General features: G+C 34.4%; 3 protein-coding genes across 4 annotated transcripts; all 3 read right to left on the bottom strand.

Annotated features, from left to right (window-relative positions):
• Positions 1 to 9: 9 nt before the first annotated feature.
• On the bottom strand, positions 10 to 3930 carry BEH4 (BES1/BZR1 homolog 4). Of its 2 annotated transcripts, XM_086228292.1 has the most exons (3): positions 3384 to 3930; positions 582 to 1336; positions 10 to 505 (listed from the first exon to the last, which is right to left on the bottom strand). In XM_086228292.1, the coding sequence occupies exons 1-3, from the start codon at positions 3597 to 3599 to the stop codon at positions 502 to 504; spliced, it is 975 nt and encodes a 324-aa protein (XP_086084418.1). In that variant the 5' UTR covers positions 3600 to 3930; the 3' UTR covers positions 10 to 501. The 2 variants fall into 2 exon arrangements, with proteins under 2 accessions (XP_086084418.1, XP_086084414.1); XM_086228288.1 differs by having other exon boundaries at positions 10 to 1336; positions 3384 to 3929.
• A 2516-nt stretch (positions 3931 to 6446) lies between these two features.
• LOC147297883 (craniofacial development protein) lies at positions 6447 to 9435 on the bottom strand. The gene is made up of 4 exons (XM_086229281.1): positions 8693 to 9435; positions 7308 to 7425; positions 6940 to 7193; positions 6447 to 6851 (listed from the first exon to the last, which is right to left on the bottom strand). Exons 1-4 carry the CDS (start codon positions 9316 to 9318, stop codon positions 6812 to 6814), a joined length of 1038 nt encoding a protein of 345 aa, XP_086085407.1. The 5' UTR covers positions 9319 to 9435; the 3' UTR covers positions 6447 to 6811.
• Positions 9436 to 10132: 697 nt separating this feature from the next.
• LOC147297884 (FBD-associated F-box protein At3g52670-like) lies at positions 10133 to 11592 on the bottom strand. The gene is made up of 5 exons (XM_086240608.1): positions 11430 to 11592; positions 11088 to 11233; positions 10729 to 10993; positions 10285 to 10460; positions 10133 to 10198 (listed from the first exon to the last, which is right to left on the bottom strand). The coding sequence occupies exons 1-5, from the start codon at positions 11590 to 11592 to the stop codon at positions 10133 to 10135; spliced, it is 816 nt and encodes a 271-aa protein (XP_086096734.1).
• Between the last annotated feature and the right edge of the window lie 12044 nt (positions 11593 to 23636).

Here is a 23636-nt window from a genome sequence, read left to right on the forward strand (position 1 = left end):
AAGAGAAAGTGAACCAAATAACATGCCAAACACATAATGATGTCAAAACTCAAAGAATTTACAGAAGGCAATGGTAAAGAGACACTCTATTCAATCTTGGAAAAGGTTTGACCATTGAGTTACAGCCCAATTCCCTTTGGTCATTGAACAGTACTTTCAATGGCAAACCAAAGGTAGCAGCAGCCAATTCATACATGTATACAAATCCTTCCAATGAAATTTAGGTTGTAACTTGTAAGAGACAATGACCAAAGGGTTGTAAAACCACCCCACAACTTTAAATAACTAACTAAATATGACCTAGAAGCAAAGAAAAAACTAAAAAAATAAATGAAAGAGACCAAACTAGTTGTGCTCACCTTGATTCCCTTTTCTTTTTACTCTTTTTGTGGGAATAGCACAAACAAGGAGCCAAAGTTCATACAGTTACAAGTGATCTTTCACTTTGCACAATCCTTTACATACAACATAACATGGTTCAGGTTCACTTTGTGCAATCTTTTACCTGTAAATAGCCCGGTTCAAGCGAGTAAATGAATAATTCATTGGATCTAGCATATCAAGTATTCATACCAACACACCTGGTTCTTGAGCTCCCAAGAGTGAGCTCTAGATCATCCGATCCGCACTCTTCGTGAATCCTCTCTCCTTCCCATGGCTTAACCAACCCTGTTGTGTTGCATCCAAATGCAAATTCATCAGAATTTACCTCAGCCATTGGAATGTCTGCAGTGTGATCAGAGCCTGCTGCAATGGCAGGAGAGCATGTCCCACTTTGCCCAGGAGTCCACATTCGGGATCCACCACCAGCTAAAGCCTCTTCCTTAAACCCAAATGGGTTTGAAGAGACAAGGCTGAATGTTGGAGAAGTTGGTCCATGGGGGATCCGAAGCCCAGCAAACCATTCTGGATCAGGAACAATCTGTCGACCAGGGCTTGGTGGAGTAGAAGATGGCAGGAAGGAGTATTGTTGCCCACCCCAGCCTTGGCGGGCAGATTGGTCGTCCCAGTTGGTTTTCATTCGGGGTGTTCTGGCAGTTGGGGAGCTTAATGGAGGGGTCACAGGAGCACTAATAGAGCCACCATGCATGTAGAGATTAGGTAGCTTTGAAGAGGAGGCTGAAGAGGATGAAGATGAGAGATTTTTGAGCCATGGGATGAGAGAACTGCCATCGGCATTTGGATTAGCCGCAAAGGAAGATGATGCTGGGCTTGGGAAGGAGGAGGAGCCTGGGCTTGGATTGTAGGAAGCACAGGTGCTTGGGTGGTAAGACGAGCATGGGCTAGCTGCTGTGGATCCACCCACCACGTCCATGCGTTCAACAGGCTTGCATCCCTGCACATATGTGAAGATGATTAGCAGCACATAACAAAAAACTAAAATATGTAATGAACTTTAAATATAACCACAAAGTTGAATGAATTTGCAGAAAGCCAGGGTTGAAGTTTCAGTAAGAGTAAACTAGACTGATAATTAAAGCAAATACAAAAGAACTCTGATCTTTTTAAGCCTTACATGCATCCATGTTAAAAAGAAAATATATAATGAATCCCCCTTGAAAAACAACACCTATTAGTCTTACGGTTGGTAAAGGAAATCACTATGTCAACCATAGATCATGTCAAATTCCGTTTATTCAGAGCATATCCCATTTATCATGTCCTGAAATATTCAGGCAATGGTGTGATATGTTGATAATTGCATTATTGCAAGAGAGCTAGCTAGCATAGCTGGGGAGTCAAAGTAATATAACAAATTGGGAACATTGACTTCTCCTTTAGTGGGGGAAAAGGAACGTCACTGATTCAAGTAATGAGATATCATTTGCAGGGATAAGGCACATTACCAGTTAGTAACAACCTCAATTTCACTGTCAATACCAAAGGCAGATGTGGAGGCAAGGATTTAAATGGACACCAATTTCAATCAGTCATTTTGTCTTTTTCTAATTACATAGAACAATACCACTACTGTGACTTGAACCCAAACCCAAAATGTATTGGGAAAACTTCATCACCTAACCACTATGCTGTTTCCTAAGGGACCATTTCATGGTTTGCTAACTGAACTGGATGGTAAGGTTGATTCTAAATGCACACCAAACTTACTCTATATACTTGTTTATTCAATACCTCCACCACCAAATTTAAAAAAGTAGGATTTTATTCCTTACAATTCTATGACTGCGGCCATTACTTGGTTACAATTCTTTACATGTTGCGACGATGGCTCTTAACATAACAGATCTGGTCATGTCCTGGTTTTTTTTTTTTTTTTTTTTTCTCTTTAGCCATATTGCTCACATTTCCTTAGTAAATTTGGCTAGAACTATAGCACCCAAAAAAAAGAAGTTCGCTGGTCTTATATGTAATTTTAATTATGGATGTTTTGATAAAAGAAAAATTCATTCAATGTAGAAAATTAACAAAGGATAACTTCTACAAAAGAAGAAGTTAATAAGTTTGGTATGAGAGGAAAGCAAATCTCCGAAATGGGAAAACTGAGCACAAACCAGAAAAGGCTCTGTCTGTGTTGCCATAAACAAAGTAAAAAGTTTTGCACTCTCACTAACCAAATTTGTTCACACCGAAAAAGTTCAGAGAGACCACCAAAAACTTGGAATTTCCACACCAAAGTGGGTATTTCGGGAAGTAAATTTTGAAAAATGAATCGTGCCTCGAGATCTACGTACGTAGTTCCCAGGGGCTTCAGAAGTTCAGATTATTAGTCATCGGGAACCAAAGAAAGCATAGAGAGAATCTTGTGCTTCACGCGCAAAAGCGATCATACACAGAAAGAAAAAGTAAAAAAGACGAGCTAAAGCCAAAGCCAAAGACATCACAGAGCTGACTAGATCTAACGTACGCCGGTGACCGAGAAAGATGGCAGCAAAAGAATCTATCTAGCCCCACTGATTATTTCATCCATCTAATGTGCGCTACCACCACCAGCGCATGTTAGCAGAAGCCTACGCCTTTGATTCCCGACAGCAGCCCTGCCAACATGGACCGCTGCCCGCGGTGCACGTTAGCCTAGCTAGCTACCTAGCTAATTAGTTAATCAGAAAATTCAGACGGCCGAGAGAGAACACCCCCGGCCAGTGCTGCTAACATGCGCCACAAAAACAATGCTCCATAGGAACAGGATGATCAATTGATGCATCCACTCAAAAACAATCTGCATGAACACTCCCAACCAATCCCCGCAAAATCAATGAAAACAAACTATCTAACGCTTGGAGCTAAAAGCATAACCATAATTACTGTACGATTAGCGATTTTTGATAATTTGAGCTGCATTTGCAGTTCGTCTAAGAATTAATCATGGTAAAATTTCAGCATATTGATACAGGCAATTAAAAACGGTGAAAATTGAGTTTTACCTTGCGGTAAGTAGTGCCGTCGGGCTCGACGGTCCAACCGGCCTCGTTGCAAAGAGCTTTGAGGACCTCGTTGTTGTCGCAGTGCTTGGGGAGCTTGTAGTTTCCGTACATTCTCAGTCCGGCGAAGATCTTCGCCGCTATAGCCCTCCGCCTTCTCTCTCTCTTCTTGTTGTTCTCTCTCTCCTTCCACGTCGGCAGCCGCGTCCCCGACGTCATCTCTCTAGTACGCGCTTTCACCAAAGCGACGTCGTTACTCGGAGAAGATGAGCTGAGAAGCAATTACTAATGAAGTCTCAGAAACCTGCTGGAAGCTCCAGCGCGACGGCGCCGTTTTGGAGTGAATTCGACCGGGAGACTTGGTTTTTATATGGTGGATCGATGAATCCGATCAGATCCGGTTAAGGTTGTGGGAGCGGGTCAGATTTGAGGGGTTGACGGGAAAACGGTGTCGGAATCGGAAGTGGGTTTTAGTTTTACTTTTTGATGAAACCCCGGGAAAATGAGAAGTGAAAGCAGCATGAAATGAATGTAGGCTTTGAATAAAACGTGAAAGATCAAGCTAAATACGATGAGTACTTGTATTTACCCCTATTTTACTGTTATTTTACTATTTTGCCATTGCTGCTTTGAGAGAGAGAGAGAGAGAGAGAGAGAGAGAGAGAGAGAGAGAGAGAGAGAGAGAGAGAGAGAGAGAGAGGTAATAATGCCTTTGGAAAAGGAACCATAGAAATTACGGAAATTTTGTTTTTGGCCAAGACTGTCAAATATTCTGAAATTGGAACCTGTTTAATATTTTTTAATTTTTCAAGTTAAATATGAGAAAATAAAATTAATAGAGAGGGAAAAGAGAGGAGAGGAATGAGAGAAGATGGAAGTTGAATCATATTGAGTTCTTAGAACAAGTGTTGGTTTCGAGTTTGGACAAAAACAAACATAATTGATGTTGTGTAAATTTGATTTAATGAGATTTCAATTTTAGAATTGAAAATCTTTCATTTCTTAAAGCAATTTCACTTGAAAACAAAGAAAGATGTAATAAAAGTATCATTTTAGTTTCAAAACTAAAATTCCTACATATATGACTGGTCATCATTTATGAGAGTTTGATGCTAACATAAAAATATAATCATCTATGCTCCATGTACATTCATATAATTTGTCATTTTTAATTATTTTTAGATTGGAGCTTTATAAAAAGAATTTAGGTTATTTGGGTCTCATACAATATGTAGAGAATTCAAAAAATTTAGTGCCCTAAATATTTGATAGTCTAAAGCAGTTGCTTCACTTAACTCTTCCTAAAATCAACATTAATTTAGAGCTATTAAAGGAGTTTCAGCTTATTTTGGAAATTTACAAAAGTAGCACTCAGTTTGAAGATTTTTCAGTGAAGCCCATGGCTTTAGAGAGAATACATAATAAGTGGCCCAAAAAAAAAAAGACAGAATACATAATGTGCGCACGTGTCATGACAAATGCCAGTAAGTTACAATTACTATGAAGTGATATGTGTACACAGAAATCCTTGTCCTTAATTAATTAAACCAAGGAGAGTCCAACTCATGAAACTTGGCACCAGCATGCACAATTGCACATGGCACTTCTCAAACATGCTATTCATAACAAGTTGACCCCCAAAACGAAGACGTTTCATTCAGCGTTACCCAGGCCGAGTCGATTGTTATTTATTATGGAGCCTAATTTTGCAACCGTCACTCTGACCAGATGCGATCACTGGTCGACACGTGTCGATTTCTCTTGCTTGGTCCCATAACCGTCTCTGTCCACAACAGTACAAGTATTCGTCTTTTTGTATTTAATATTTTCATTTTCATGTGAGCGTGAGAGACCGAGACTACCCATCATCCAATGAAAAATAAAATTGAATATAAAAAAATCTCACACGTGTCAGAGTTCGGTGCACGTGTCAGAGTTGGGACCGGCCTGAATGATCGCCATGTATGCGTCATGCGTGGCAGCACACGATGATGCGACCCCTCTCCCCACCCTACTGCTCCTTTCACGTGACCCCACGCCACACCATCACCTTGTGGGCCCCCGCCCTCAAAAGGGACTCACATCACAACACTTCCCAGTAGAGCGCGTGGGGAACACTCGCAACCTAAAAGAAAAAGAGCGCGCACGGCTCTCTGACGCGCGTTTGGGTTAAAGCTCCGAATTATAGAAGATTTTTTTTTTTTTTTTTTGGGCAAACCGAATTATAGAAGATAAATGGGCCAAAAAACAAAGAACAAAAGCACGTGCAAAAATTGAGCTATAAGACCAATCAATGTTTTTTCAGAGTTAATTTTATATTGGATATATTATTATATAGGAAAAACATATTTTATAAAAAACATATATACCAATAAACAACATATATAGTCTCCCATAAACAAAGCAATGATGAACTCACCTACATATACCAAAGTCTCAGGCACATGCTTCTTGGGCTAACATCACCACTTATAACAGACATAATCTTCATGCTTACAATTCCTCAACTAAGTGCAGATCATTGAAGATTATATCTGATAATGTTTCACCTTCTATTAGAATTCTTAATGAATTGAGCATTTTGACTTGCAAAAATGTAAATTAAGAGACAAATCTGTGCTAATCTAATCAACATTTGAACCCAATGTTTGATGGAGTCTGCTTAAAATATACAAGAAACAGAGATTTAGATACTCAGAATACTTTTGATCTTGTGCTCAAATTTGTCAGAAGGGTTACATTAATTTAGTCACCATTCATGTATCTCAGAAGGGGAACCACTGATCTTGGCTGTGATCTCTACAAATTTAAAATAAATAATAACAAAGGCGGTCTAGAAGACTAGAACTAAAGAGAACTGGGGTATTTTTTATTTTTTTTATTTTATGATGCTGATTACAAACATGTTCTGCCTGCGTAGAACACAGAATATATGGGCGATCAGATATCTGTATACATTTGCAACCACATGAAGCAAGCAAGCAAGAAGATTTTGCTCCCCCCCACATAGAAAGAAGCCAATAATGGTGTCCAGTTCCATCACTAATATAACTTGGATGAACAAAATTGATAAACCAGTAAAAATATATAGAATATAATTCTGTGCAAACACAAAAGTGAGCATGAAGGCATGTACACAATCTACTATATAGGTTTAAGGGATTTAAGAGTAATATAAGCATTTATGAGTTATCCAAGACAACAGTTTCACATTAATATGGGGAAGCCAGATTATGTCTTCTAAAGATTATTACAAGTCACCTTGGAGAATTGCATTATTCTTGGACATAGCTTGAATTCTTTGGCATCAGGTTGAGCATTGAACAAGACAAGCAAATAGAACACCAAGCATCACATAATCTCTAGATCAAACTCCTGGCCTTGTGCACACCCACTCCAGTGGGTAAATTTTTACCCACTGGAGTAATTGATTAATTGGGTTGGATTCTTCCATTCCGCGCGCTTGCACCCCTACAAAAGTTGAAAAAGGTGTAGAAGAAAAGTTATTAAAATGAAACCAGAAGACAGCAATTACCAAAGACACTAAGCCTCAACCTACCTTAAACAATCTTGTGAAGATCCTAGGGTAGGCTCATGAAGTATAGTTTGACTTAGCGCCAAAACCTCCTTTAGCAATCGACTAACAGAAGACTTTATTTCATCAGGCACAACCAGCTGTGGAGGCACAGAATCCAAAGCATATAAAGTGAGAGTATTCATAACATCAGTCAGCTTCAAATTCTTGATGCCTCCATTCCACACATTCTGATTCACAAACTGGCATGACAGTTTCAAGGCACATTTACTACAAACCTGAAGATCACCAAAAGCACAAACAAAACAAAAAAATCAATACAATCCTCAAAATTAGCTGAGGTGAAATAAAGTCAGTGGGAGGGAGAAAAATTATAGGACAATTGGCCTCACAGTATCTTCTGGAATTTCAAAAAATTTACGCAATCTTTTAGCACCAAAAACACTCTTTCTCGCAAGAGAAGGACAACCAAAGAGGGCCACATTTTTCAAGTCACGGCCTGACAACCATCTGGAAAATCAATTTCAAGTGCACCGACATGGAGATTAGAAGACTACATCAAATTAAAAGAAACAAATAACAAAATTGCACATTAAGAAGTTTGCGAAACTTAATGATATCATGGACTCATAAACTTGAATTCAAAACTTAAAACATATCTTGCATTAGTTGCAAAGTCTCAATGGTCTATAACTGACAGCCTAACAGAGCTGAACCCAATTGTGGGTCAGTAAAGGGAGAGCTGCTCATGATACAGAAACCAAGCTGGAAATCAGGTTGCCCTAAATTGTTGTCTCAGTTCTCAGGGTTGCTGGAATGGTGCACCTAGGCAATACAAAGATTGTTTGAAATCATCGTCTTCTTCCTTCCTAACTCCACATTACGACTTCTCAACTCAAATCGCCAAGCATCCCCAAATTAGTATTACTAAAGAAAGGTCTGATCTTTTCTGGTGAAAATTAGACATGGTCTGTAGACAGTAGTCCTAAATATGCAGTGAAACCACAGAGAATTTATTGTTGCTCCTAGACAATGTGTTAAGAAGACTTTACAACATACTTTCAGCATGGACCACACTTTCATACCTATAGCAATTGAACACCAATCATGAACCTGTGACTTCTAAGGAAATAGCATAGCTTGGTTGGTAAAAGTAGAACAATTTATAATGAATTCTCAGAGGCCCTAGTCAAGGTATAAGCATAGAAACAATGTATAATATTTGTGTCAGGTCCATGTTCCATTCATGCAACTCTCCCCTCAAAGAAAGAACAGATACTCTGCTAGTCAAGTAGTAGCCATCTCAATAAGCCATGAACATTGCCCATCCAACTAATGATAGTATATAAATTACAAATCCTGTGGCAAGTTGGAAAATAATAAAATGATAATGAGAATGATGGACACCCTCATAAGCGTGGCTCCTTTTAAGCCAATTAAACGAACAGCTATCTTTATGTCCAAAGTCCATTCCCATTTTCACTTAAAAATGACAGCAATGTAAACCTTTGAAAGAAACATTTCCATTTCCAATTAGACGAATTCTTCATTATCAGGAAACAGAGAGAAGAAAACCCATTTACCAGGAAATTAAAAGAAACATTTGACGAGAACTATAAAATGTAAACTTTCATAATCATTTATTTCCTCCATACCAAACAAATGATAAAAAAAGCAACCATGAAAGGGAGCATACAGAAGCAAATAGAGCAATCAAAAAGTAAACTTAAATAATAAAATAAAAGAACGGAAGGCAAGAAGCATAAAAAATGCTTACTTTGCAATCTCTTGGTTGTCTTTGGCAAACCTCTCAACAGCAAACTTTATAAAACCACGGCCATAGCTATTGTCAAAGCAACTGAAATCCAACCTATTATCATAGATATACACGAAATTGGCATTGTTGAAGTACCCTTCTTTGTGCAAATGACTCACAACCACTTCCATTTCCGGCGACAACTCTTTGAACACATTTGAGCTCTCTCTTGTCAACTCCGTAGACCTTTCACCGCCATCTGTTTTGTTTTTGAACATGGCGTACAAGCTGATCTTACCCTCAGAATTCTTGGGTTCTCTCTTCTTCGGTCTGCTTTTGCCACTCGAATTTGCTTTCAAGCTCTTTACCTCTTTCTCCAAGTCCCTCAAGCTCTTCTTCAATGGGTTGTCTTCGTTTTCGCTCTCCGAGTTTTCGGGTTTTGGGGATAGTTCGACAGCCTCTTTGAAAAGAAGGTCTAGAGGCTTTCTGGGTTTGGTTTGGTTTTCAGGTTGGTGAGAGTAAGAGATTGTTTGGAAGATGGAGAAGAATGAAGAAGGTTTGTGGGTTGTTTGGGAAATGAAGAGAGGGTTTTGGGGTTTAAGGAGAGAGCGGGAGTGGTGGGAAAGGAGGGCTCTGAAGGCAGACATGGGTGATGGGCTTAAGGGGTTTCGGGGTTTTATTGGGGCTTTAGAGCAGTGGTGTTGTGACTGAAGAGGAAGTTCGTGGAGAGCCAGAGGAACGGGTTTAACTATCAAAAAGAGATGGTTTAGGGGTTTCTGAAGAAAAAGGGAATATGACCAATTCGCTTAAATTATAGGCTTCGTTACAAGTCATTCACATGAATCATGAATTATGACCGCGCACTTTATCATTAAATTTTTAAATTAAAAATTGAATCAATCTGTCTTTAGAATTTTAAAAAAATTATAATGTCACACTTTTATCTAATTTTGTCAGTTTTTTTGTTAAAAAATTTCACTTACGAGTTGCGATCTATGAGTAAAATTTCAAATTTTGCAAAAATTTCGGATCAAAAGGTATTTGATCCCAACACATATTATTTCTACTCGACAAGTCCTTGAACCCCTTTTGGTTATTGAGAAACCGCAGGAAAAGCTAAGAAAATGAGAATTAACAGCAAGAGCATTGCAACGACTGCGTTTTGACTATCTCTGCAGCTATGAGGTACTGAGGTGTGAATGTAACAGTGCACTCGGATTCTCAAACACATGCATTTCGATGCTTCTGGTGGCATAGAGCTTGGGAAGTAACAAGATTCTACGAAGAGGCTATACACAGTGAAAGAAGCATACAACAGAGCACCTTAAAGCACATTTCTGATCAAATCATATGGTTCTTATCATAATTGAATTCCCCAGCTACACAAAGTTGATAAAAACAAAGTTGTGCAAATAGATTCATCTATTAAGTTCAACAAAGATGTTGCTTCAGTTTACAACTTTAATAACAGAATTCTTCTAAAATCCAGAACTGGAGTTCAACCTCTGAGGGAATACAATCCTCGTCCTGACAATTATTCAAAAGAATGAATGAAATGAGAATAGTAGAGAGTCCCTGTTGGTATCACATAGCATAAGTGGGAAAAATCTTACATCTTTATGTTCCAAAACAAAACGTTCCAACATAGGTGATCTCTTGAGCAACTCCGTTAGCAATTCCCAAATATAGCAATCATGAAGAACCAACTTCAATTGGATCAAATTATCAAAAGCAGGCACACAGCAATCATAAATTGCCAAAATGAAAAACATGATATCAGTCTCAAACACTACGTTAGGTACAAAGAATAGGAACAAAAAATAGGGTAAATTGTGAAAGGAATGGAAAAAGGTGGGATTCAATTTCCCTCATGTAGTGGTTTAGAATATCATGGAAGGAAAACTGCACAAACTCTTTTTTCTTAAGTTCTTTTGTATGTAAAAGAGAATAAGCTAGATGGGAGTCTCCAAAGAAGAAAAAAGCATAATAAGATGAGAAGCTTCTTATGCATACATTAAGTCGTTGTAAAAGCTAATATTATATAAATTCAAGTCTACAAGTCCTTGAACCCCTTTGGTACATTGAAAAATCCTTGTATAACTCTTCTTTTGCATACATATAATCATTAGTATCAATGGTCATTTTATCCAAAACTTCACCATTCTCTAACAAATATTTAGCCACTTCCATCTCGTCCAGATGTCCCTTGAAACCCCTTGTGGTGATAGTTTTGAGGTGTGATAACAAACAAGTAGGCACAAACTCTGGTGTATTCCAATCATCCCCTGAGTATTCTTGGTCTGAAATTATACATTCCTCATCCTGACGATTATTCAAAAGAATGAATGAAATGAGAATTAATATTAGTAAAGAGTCCATGTTGGTACCATATAACATAAGTAGAAATAAATCTTACATCTTTCTGTTCTAGGACGAAACGTTCTAGATTAGGTGATCTCATGAGCAATTCCATTAGCAATTTCCAATTATAGCGATCATGAAGAACCAACTTCAACTCGAACAAATTATCAAAAATAGGCACACAACAAGCCTTCATGAAAGATTAAGTATTGATCAAACATAAACTCATGAAGAAATTAAACATTTGCTTATGCATAACATAGTATTTGAAATCATAAATTGCCAAAATGGAAAACATGGTTTCAGTCTCAAACACTACTCATGATCATGATCTTCGATCAATGCGGCTATTACTGTATGCGTCTATTCTTAACGTCTTTAGTTCAGGTGTGGAGACCTTGAAATTCAAAACCATCTATAGTCAAATCTTGGAGTACAGAACAACAAGAAAAATGCTTTTCCATTGAGTCATTATCAGGATGATCAACTGTGACATGTAGGAACTTGAGACATGGGAAACACCCTGATGTAGGAGGAGCGTAGGTAATGCAATTTGACATCAACTTTGAAAAACCAAAAAGGGAGAGAGAAAGAAGGTCAAATTGAAATCACTGATGTTACTTTTGTAGCTCAAGAAGCTTTTATACCTGAAATTTCATACAGGGCTTATGTGGTTTGGTCACTTAGAAACAGAAGCAGAGGAGAATACATTAGAAATTTAAACAAAAACATGGGGTGAGATGGTGAGTCATGTGATTAAGGTGTTTTTGATACAAAAAAAGGTGGGAGCTCTTTATTCAATATTATCTAATGAAATACGTGGTTTAATGAAATAAGTGGCTTTTTCTAAAGTGTGTATTTGTATTAATTGCTAATTCAATTTTATTATTTTACATAAAAAAAGAGAAACAACTAATCATCATCACCAAACATGCAGGACCAAATCAAAACTTGTATACAAACTTTATTCCAAATTATTCATACATACATTGACAGAACCAGCAATTACAAAGTTTATTGGCAAACAAAATAAAACTGAAAACGCATGCAGAAAGAAACACATGCTTGGTCAGTTGGTCGCAGCCATGGCCATTAACCATGAATAATGTGCATCATCTATCTGCCTTGACATTACCTTATTTCTAATAATTTGAATCGTGTAGTTCTCTTATACAACTCAAAGCTACAATATAACCTTTAGATTTGTAATATTTAAGAAACTTAAATTAAAAGTCAAGTAATGTCAAAACAAGCAGACGGATGAACCAGAACCACCTTATTCACTAATCATCTGAGATTCATATTTGGCAGTGTTGTCTGTGTTATCATAATTTACTTGTGCTGGATCCGGAATTGGCTTAATTTCATCATCTTTGATATAGTTATTTGAGCTGTTGGCACCATCTTGCTCTTGATCCGTGATACGATTCTTTTCTGGTTCCTCGTTGATTTGTGGAGGGCTACCTCTACTAGGATCTGGGATTTGGGGTCCAGAAGCACACCTCCTAAACGAAAAAACAAAATCATGAATATTAATTATTACACAATAATAACTATATAGAAATACCAATTAATTAACTTACAAAATAATAGTTTTGCATTGCATGGTCTTCACCATGGGCATTTGGACCATGGTCTTTGACATGAAGCCTCTAACAACAGCCATCACAATTTACTTAAGAAACTTTTATCGTTTTGCTCAAAACTAAAATTCAAAGTCTGCTATATTATTTAGTATCACAAATACCTTTTGTGAATTGTTTTATTCTTTTCTGTCTTGGACGAATTTATTGTACTAAAACAATATCTAACTGGGAAAGTAAGTCTAATTCTTAATCCTTTAATTAAATCTTTTTTCGGCCGGATTCCTTAATTATCTCTTAATCACAAAATTAAAGGCTGATATATTCAAAATTACATAATTATATCAAATCATAACTGCATTGCATAATTAAATCATAATCTCATCAAATCATAGAATCATAGATCAATTATAAATTTATAGTTATTCAACTTTCCAACACACTCGACTAACAATCAATTAACTTACACAATAATATTATATATATATAGGATTATAGGAATACCAATCAACTTACGCAATAATAATTTTGCATGGCATGGTCTTCAACATGGGCATTTGGAGCATGGTCTTTGACATTAAGCCTCTAACAAAAGCCATATTAGCAACAAAAGCTACTTTTATTGTTTTGCTAAAAACTTATACTCAAACTCTGCTATATTTTTGTGTGATATCTATTGGAGCTGAAAGGTCGGATATATTTATAGGGTACGTACTTGCAATGATTGTTGATACGTATTTGCAACTAGCTTGCTAGCACTAAAAAATAGGGCAATAAATGGAGAAAGAAAACTATTTTGAAATTTTCATACGGATGAAAAGTACTCAAAAACAAAAAGTATAAATTGGTCCAATGATTAAGTCAACGTAACTAAGGTGGCATATATCCTGCTTTTTTTCTTTCCCATATTGACGACAATTAAAGGTTTAAAACCCTGAACTTCGAGACTAAATCATAGTGTTATTTGCATGGTTTTTTTTATATATTTTATTTTATGATTATGACATACACTCATATATGGCCATAGACTATATTTAGGAAAACTTTACCGTTGTCTTTTTTTGTAGGTGAAGGGCAATATATAAATACGAGCATTAATTTTTGCAGTTGACCAAATCATGTGTACGTACTATTATGTGAATTCATCACATGTGTGCGTGACTTTGTGGTTTCTTTTGATCGACTAGCTAGTCTTTCCCAAGCTGACCAAATCATGATCATGACTTGATTATATATGTTGAATATCTTGATCAGGTCGTCTCCTTAATTTTGTTCTCTTGCATGGACGATTCAGTCAAACCACAATTTAGCTTCGGAACTTGTTGAAGGTTATACCAAGAATTCTGAGCTTTGTATTACAAAATACTAAGTATAAAGTCACTAATCTTTTCATTCATTATCATACATGTACGTAATTTTTTTTTTAGGTAAATACTCTATTAATTAATTAAAGAGACATTTAAATATAAGGGCTCTCGAAATATATTTTTTAGACTCTAACCTTATTGTTTTATGAATATATTTTAATATAAGGACAATTCTTTAAACTTCTGCCACATCAGCTCATAAGATGTCATTAGTAAACCTAATATTTAGGTCATATGTCATCTAATAATACAAGCACAAATCCCTTAAAATTCTCTAAAACTAAAATTAAAGAGTAACTTCAATTGCATAATCCCTTAAATAGTTAAATATATGTCTATATTCAATAAACGTAAAATCAATGAGTGATTTGCCTATATGTCAAAAAAAATAGGAGGATTTGCATTATGTTGTTGGTACAGTAATATATTTTTATTTATTAAAGGTCCGTAGGAAGAGGTTTTAATTAGGTTTCTAGTCATGGGTTTTTTACTTAGATTTCTCTTCCAATAAGGTTTGTACTTTGGTTTGTAGTTATAGGTTTTTTAACTATAGGTTGTTTAAGTTATAAGTTTTGTAACTATAGGTTTTGAAATTTGAAATAAATAACCTAAAACAAACCTTATTAGAAAATGAAGGAAATAAATGTGAAATACTTTTTTTAAAACTAAAAAATGAGCTGCTATAAATAAGGAATTACACAAATTATAATCAATGTCCTATAATCATGGATATTAATTGATAAATAATTAATTTATGGAGATTTGCACAATCAATAACCAAAAACGTGTAACATGGCAATATGGATTAAAAAACATATAAAAAATGGAAATGAAAAAAAAAAAATCTGACGTGGAAAATAGTTAAAAGATGGATGCTGACGTTTATATGTGACAATGTCCTCAAATGTCATCAGGTTTATATTAAAAATTAATCTTTTGAAAATCTTAAATTTAAAAAGTTAAAGTTCACTTTTAGTCTATGTAGTTTAAACCAAATTTCACTTTGGTTCATGTAGATTGTTATAATTTTGGTCTTTTAATTTACAAATCGTTGAAATTTAAGGACATGTTAGTATTTTCATTCATATACAAGGACTCAAAGTGAAATTTAGCCATTTTAAAAACCTATTAATTAAAATTAGTTTTTAATCTTCTTTGTGTTATCATCATCTACTAATTTTTATATACTTGTCTTATTAGTATTTAAGAAATAAAATTATTTGTATCATATTAAATTAATTTGCGTGATATCTCCCTACGGAATACTCCATTTGATATCAACTTCATGTTCAGGAACCATGACTGAGTTGTGGAGGGCTCTCTGGACCGAAATCGCGCAATCTGGACTTTCAGTCTTCGTTGTTAAAAACTCACTAACGACAACCATTAGCAACTAAAAAGAAACTTCTATTGTTTTGCCAAAATACTCAAAGTTGCTATCTTGCAGTTAAAGGATTTTAATTTTGCAGGTAGTCGACTAAGACAACTAGTATTAATAAACATAGAATTATGTACCCATAGTTCCATACCAATTAAATAAATGAGAAAAATGTATCAGTTCAATGTTTTCGTATTGAGCTGAAATCACAGAAATATAACTTAATCGATCAATGATATTCAAATGTTAACGTTAGTTGGCCTATGCATATCCTCTTTTGCTTTCCCATGGACTCATGACTCATGAGCTTTTACACCAAGAACTTTGGAACTAATTTTAGTATATTGTTTTCCCACATTAGACTTGGAAGGGATGAGCTACTAATTGTGTTATAAATATTACACATAGTTTGAAGGTATCGAGCTAGAAAGCTACATGCCTCCTTAAACATGAGAACATAACGACCTAATTATTGCTCTATTATATATTTATATGTCTAAAGAAAATGTCAATAAGCGTTGAAGTAGAGTTCAAAATTTGTCTTTTGTGGGGTGACTTGGGTCTGTCTCTTTGGATCCAAATCACTCAACGGGGCTTTTTTTCAAGTCTTCTACAACGGTGTGAGTTAAAATTTGTGACCCAAACTTAATTTAAGTCTCAAATAGTGTCAAAATTTTTTGTTTCAGTTTTTGCAATGCAAATGGTGTTCAGATCAAAATTTGGGTATGAGACATTTATAGTCAAATGTCTGACTAATATTGAATATAATTATGTTAGAAATCTCAAATTTATATTTTCGCCTCAGACTGTGGGCCCGCATCAGTCTTCTTGTCCGTCACATGCTGTCACTCTATCTCCTTTCTGCATCATCACGTGGTGGGCCAGCGTTCATATGAAGGCATAAGTTTGGGTTGCAGGTGATTTTTTGGGTTTCAAACTTTGCCCGTTGATGTTTGCTGAAACCCAAATGCAGCCCAAATATGAGTATGGACTACATTTGAGGCAATCAAAGTAGAAGGCCTAACAAGCCCAAAAAGGACCAGAAAAATTGCATTTCGTGCCATCCAAAATATTACTTCTTAAGAGATTTTAGCTATATGTGGTCATTTAAAGAATAAGAATAATTCAGATGAAGAAAAGAAGAAGAATAATAACTAATAAGTTAATAATAATAATAATGTTATTCTGAAAATACTACTTTGATATCCTAATCATTTTCTTCTAAGAGAATTTAAGTAATTCATTTTTCAAATTATTGAATTATATTTTTTGAATGAGGTAGGGTAAGGCTACACAAACTTACATATTTCCACAGTGCCTCATCTTGAGTTTTCATTTTAAATCGAATCCCATCTCAGACTCGATCAATGTGGGATGGGGTTAATTAATTGACTTAGATATTAAAGTATAATTTGACCAGCACCACTCTGGTGACGGTCAATTACTTGGTTACTTATGTGTAGTAGGGTTCGTAGCATATATAGAGACTAGCTCGCTCACTCTCCGAGCTGCCAACTGCAACAAAAATACACTTTCAGTCCATCCCCCTTAGACTGATTGGCTATTTTTGAACTTCAACAGCTGACAATATATAGTGTATTTCTTTTGTTTTTTCATTTTCGGCATATATAATAGACTTCAGAATATATATAATATATAGTCGTTCAATAACTTTTATCTTACTCGCTTTAATCTATGAATATTGATTTGTCACGTACCCTATATACATATATATATATAGGGGAAAGATTTTGTGCCTTACTATGACACAAGATTTATGTACCCTAATCTGATTTGGTAAAATTATTTTGTATATACCACATTACTCATTTGCCACATCATATTATTTATATAATATATCATTAATTAAAAGACTATCTTACGTACCCAAGTAATCTCAAATTAAACCCTTTTAATAATTAAGTGTGTCTACCTCTCCTTTTTTTGGTCGAACAATGTTTCTCCCACTAGTTGATCTCAAAAATCTGTTGATGCAAATATTGAAAAGGAATTGGGTTTGATCTTGAAGAGGAAACAGATTGAAGAAAACATATTCCCAACTCTCAAGAATTAATTCTTGTCTTGCAATCCAGAATCATGTGTTTATCTCAACCTTAGAAGTGTACGTACTGCTCGACTTCTCTAATACTGTGATAAAAAAGCTTTCATTTACAACATTTCTTCTCTCTCTTTCAATTTTTTTTTTGGTTGACTCTCTTTCAATTTAAATTCTACTATTTAATAAACCCATAAGAGAAATAGAATCAGTTTTCCCCAAAAAGCAAAGCCTTCGGTTCTCAAAGTAAGGGGATAAAATTCTAGTATTTGCAAACTGCAATTTACAAATGTACGTATTCCTTAATTAGCTTCCTTAACAAACTGTCAATAGTAAAATAATGAATAAGTTAGAACATAACTCTTCCATATACTAGATTAGAGTGTTAGATAAGAGATGATCGATGTGATGGTATTTAATTAGGGTTAAATGGTTTGGAGTTGGAATCTTTTTTTTTTTTTTTTAAGTCAAGTTTTGTTAAACTTACAATAAAGGTTATATACAAGTGGTCATTAAAAAATATGACGTGGCAAGTGATTTATGAGATGGCTTCAATATTATTAATATTTTACTTGACATGAAATTTAATTTATGTCATTAGGGCATAAAATTAAGGCATCCTAACATTGATGTATGCATAGATATAAGAGAGAGAGAGAGATTTAGAAAGAGAAGACTTTAGTTCAATTTAGAAGCACAACTAAATTAAACAATTGAGTAACCAAATTATCTTATTATTATAGATCCATCAAACATTGAAACTTCACTAACCAGATTAAATTTTACAGTACATAACACAAACAGAGAGACAGAGAGAGAGAGGAGGTGAAGACTTAATTCATATCGTAGTCACAGGCTGATCACACGTACAACTACCTTATACACATGCAACTACTACGACTAATTATTTATTGAGTAGCCTCCGGCTTTATTAATGAGTACCACACCATTCATCTTCTTTAAATAGTGCCATTAGCTAGTAGCCATGGCGCAGTACGTCTACTTTGTAGTAACATTAGTCTGTCCACCGCTTCCCTGGCTGGTCTGTGACTTTCTGATGAAACCAAAGTCAACAGTAACCAAAAATTAAAAAAATGTTTAAAATTAATGTCTGTAATTAATTAATTAATTAATACATATTATTAATTCTTAATTTTCAAATATTCATGATCGATCAGCATATATAAATCAGCAAACAATTAAACATATGTACTCTCAGAGTACGTACTACCACTTGATTAATCTTAAGGGTCTCTAAAAGTACGTACGTGGTCTTTAATTCACTTGGGCATTATCATTTACTTATATATACTTCATGATCGACCACTTTGGTTTCTACAAGAACACCTTTCCTTATCATGTTCTAAAAACAGAACTAGCTAGGTTTATATGAAAAGCAAAAAAAAAAAAAAAAAAAACCAACAACAACAACAAGAATCAGATTAACGAAAGGAAATAAAAACTGGCAAAATCTTTAATTATTTGCAGTAGTCTGCGTGTGATGAGCAAAACGTACATGGGGTCTTCCATAATTTGAGCCCTGATGATGATGAGCCAACAGAACTTCTGATGAGTAATTTACAGCTATGTGTATGTAGTCGATCAGTTTACTAACTGCATGTGGGTTCTAAGCTAGCATAAAACAATGCTATTTATAAACAAGTGTTGGACGGAATATGCATGGCTTCTTAATTAATATAATACCACATTAATGCAACTTGTACTGTACCTTTCATTCTGCTTTCCCCCCTCTTTCTCTTTTGTTTTTTTGTATTTTTCTTCTTATATATTCAAGAGATATTTAAAATTCAGTTTATTTTATGAGTCTTTCTTAGACTAAAATCAGTAGTAATTTAGAATTTTTAATTATATATATTTTTTTTTTTGACGATTTTATGTTAAATTTTAACTCCAAGTAAAAGTTGTTAAGTAAAGAGGTGATATACAAGCCCTACAGTTTTTTTTTTTTTGGTCAAGGAAATTAACAACTGATTATACAACATAATTTTTCGTCAATATTTCAAATGTGAATTAATCACATGTGTGTGTGACTTTGTGGTTTCTTTTGACAAGTCTTTCCCAAGCTGCATGACCAAAGCTAAACATGAGTTGATTGTGTTAAAGATCGATCGAACCTTAATTTTTGATCTGGTCGTGATTGATCAATTAGGTCGTCTCTTTTTGTTCTCTTCCATGGACGTACGATTCATTCAAACCAGAGTGGATATCTATTAAATAAGTTGCGGAAGGTGACTTATTTGTAATTATCTATTATTTTAAAGATTTATTGATTTTAACTACTAAATTTTAATAACTTGTTAATTTAGGTACTAAAATTAAATAGCATTTTAGATTAGCTACTAGTTGAAAAGTCAAACAAATTAATAAAGTAAAATGTATTAGAATTTACAAATATTACATCACATGCTACTAGAATAAAAAAATAAAAAAAAATATTACATCACAAATATTACATTAATTTATACTATATTGTATTAAAAAAATAAAAAATCAATCCAGTCACAACTTAACTGTCACTGTCTTGGTAAATTGAAAAAGACAACTCACACCGCTATACTATATATTATTTTGAGTAAAAGTATTGTTTTGACCTCTATTTATACTATATTGTAGTATAATTTCTCTAAAAAAATTCAATTAATTAAGTCACAACTAAACTGTGACTGTCGTTCAATCACAACTAAATTTGAAGTTGTGAGAGTCACAACTAAATGTGAAGTTGAGACTACATTAGCAAATTTTCAATATAATATAAAAGCCTCAAGGGCAAATTTGTCAAAACCTTATAAATTTTAACTAGCACTCATCATATGTGGGCCAAAGGATAAAAATGTCAAATGGAAAAGACTAAAATTAAAGAGGCCAACATATTTGTAACCTAATCTAAAAAACTACATTTAAATTTGATAGTTCAATTGAAATATTATATGGTCTTCATGCTATACCAAAAAATTATTGAGATTTGATATTTAATCCTAATTTTTTATTGTTTTAATCATTACTATTATAATCAAACTGGCATATAAAAGCTATATTTGAAAAGTTTGCGGAGAAAGTGCTTATAAGAGCATGTGCAATAGTAAATGTAATAGACAATTCAATACAAGCCTATTGATCTCTTTGTTCAATTATTGACTTGATACAAGTCTATTTTGTTGCAATAATTCAAGTCTATAATTATATATTTTTTAATATTTTTTGTATATTCACTTACAAATTAAAATTTATTTTTTTATTTATTTTAAAAATTATATCATTGAAATGATCTCAATAAGATCTTTAAAATGAGCCAAATATTTAATATTTTTTAATAATTTAAATCAATACCCAAATTTAAATTTCTCTATTTTAGATTATAAACTATAAAATAACCATATTAATACAAAACCATAATTCATATAATAAAATATTCATACATTAATTCATATAATAAAAGTTATAAAACCATATATAATTCATGGCAAAAAAAAAAAAATTTATACACCAAGCCACATGACACAATCTCTCTCCTCCTTTCACTTTTTTCCATGGTGGGTCCCTCTACTTTTTTCTTGCAACTCTAGATCGATCTTGGTAATTGGCAAGTCAATTTTTTAACCTATCAATGTCGAGAGTAGTTTTACTCATCCTTTTTAACTCAGGTATATGCTCACCATTCCATTTAAATGCTATCATGTATTTAAATTGTAACCATGAGTTAATCCCTTGTATTTAATTATTACTCAATAATAAACAATTCATATAAAACATTTTAAAATATTTAAAACTTCAACATTAAAAAATAATAATAATAAGAAAACCCATAGCCCACCCACGTGTGCATCTCCCTACCAGCCTCAACCGCTTCTTCTTCCTTCTCCTCCTTCCTCATCCCAGACCTTCTGCAACTAAACCCCAAGTTTTGGACTTTGGGTTCTCTTTTTCGATTGGTGATGACATGGGCCTTGTATGAAAGGTAGATATCAGATTCAGTTTTCTTGTGACAAAAAAAAAAAAAAAAAGGTATATGCTTCTAAAATTCAATGTGCTTTCTACCTAATTATAAAGATAAAAACCATTGTAGTTGTTTTTGTTTTGGCTAGAGGAAAAAAAACATGTAAGCTTGAAGGAGATGTGAGAGGGCTAAAGTTTTGGGCTTTGGGTTCTCTTTTTCGATTAGTGAAGACATAACCTTGGGGTTTAGTTGCAGAAGGTATTCTGTAACTAAATGTTGAGAGAAATCTCACATTGAAGATGTGTGGGCCTTGCTAGTGGCTTATAAGGGTTTGGACTATTTCTCCCATGGACAATTGGTTTTGGGTTGGATGCTCTAATTCTATCATGGTATCATAGCCAAGTTATCCGCATGTAAGGCTCAACGGCCACACGTGCTCCCACGTCACCCAATACAATTTGTTCACGTGTAAGGCTCAAAATCTTGCCACACGTGCGGGGGCGTATTGAGAGTAATGTGAAGTAATGTCCCACATCGGAAAACTAGAGCTTAACATATGTGCTTATAAGTCTTGAGTCTCTCCACCTATGGCCAATTGGTTTTGGGTTGGATGCTCTAATTCTATCATGGTTTCAGAGCAGGTTATCTATATGATGCGCCTAACGGCCACACATGCTCCTATGTCACTCAATATAAATTGTCCACGTGTTAGGCTTAAATGATACCACATGTGCGGGGGCGTGTTAAGAGAAATCTCACATTGAAGATGTGAGGGCCTTACTAGTGGCTTATAAGGGTTTGAGCTACTTCTCCCATGGCCAATTGGTTTTGGGTTGGATGCTCATAGGATAAGGAAGGAGGAGAAGGAATAAGAAGGGGTAGAGGTAGAGGTAGAGGTAGGGGTAGGGGTAGGGATAGGGGTAGGGGTAGGGGTGGGTGGGGGTTGGTGGGGAGATGCACACGTGGGTGGGCTATGGGTTTTCTTAAGTTTTTTTTATTTTTTTTATTTTGAAGTTTTAAATATTTTAAAAAGTTTTGTATGAATTGTTTATTGTTGAGTAATAATTAAATATAAAGGGTTAACTTATGGTTATATTTTTAAACACATACAATATTTTAGATGAAAGATGAATATACACCTGAATTAAAGGGAGTAAGTAAAATTACTCTCAATTGACATATCATTGTAAATTATTTTTGTTTCAAATTATCAATAGATGCCAATTAAATTGTCAATTGATCACCATTGCACATGCTCTAAGTAATTAAAGACAACATGTACATATATAATTAAAAGAATTTCATCTATGTGCTGTGTTTGGGGAGTACCTCAATCATGGTGTCTCCAGGTGAGTTGCCATGGCGCAGCGCCAGTTTTGATTTTTCTTTTTTTCTTTTTCAACCAATTTTTATGTACTAGACATAACTGGTGAGTACGTGGTAATAGTTTAATTAATTATTATGATTTTTCGGATTTGGTTTGTATGAATCTTTTAATTATGTTAAAAAAATTATTTAATTTATGCCAATATGATCATAAGAACTTATGATTTGTTTGTTTTATTTAATTACATTTATAACATATCATGAAAAAAGTCAGTCAAATTCTATGAGATTCAATAAAAATCTGTAATCTAACTCGGTACAATTCTACAAAAAACTAGCACTGAATTCAGTGAATTGTGTAGACTCTACAAAAGTCAATAAGGATCTATAAACTCCACAAAAAGATTCCCAGTTAAAAAACTTCACAAAATAAATGTGTTATCATCATTTAGTATTACCTATCTTATTATTATTATTATTTTAATGAGTGGGCCATGCGTATTGGTTGGTGGGGTGCAACTGTGCAAGAAACCTGGTCACCGTCATAGTCTCATAGACTCATAGCACAAGGCAAGTGGGCTAGACGCCCGAAACTAGAATCCTATTTAAGTGATAAAATTATTTGTATCATATAAATTATTTTGTGTGACATCTATCTATGGTATACTCCATTTAGTATTGATTTTTAGATTCATGAATCTGGACTGATTTTTGGAGGGCTCTCTTGACTAAGATCGAGCAATGGGAACTTTCAGTCTTGTTAAAAACTCACTAACAACAGACCTAGCAACTAATTAAAAAGAAATTACTTCTATTGTTTTGCCAAAATACTCAAAGATGCTACATTGCAGTTGATGGATTTTAAGTTTTTAACTTTGCATGTAGTCAACTAAGACAGCTAGTATTAATAAACATAGAATTAATTACGTACTCACAACA

Source organism: Dryas octopetala, chromosome 1 (genome assembly GCF_963921425.1).
Source record: "Dryas octopetala chromosome 1, drDryOcto1.1, whole genome shotgun sequence".
Lineage (NCBI taxonomy): Eukaryota > Viridiplantae > Streptophyta > Magnoliopsida > Rosales > Rosaceae > Dryas > Dryas octopetala.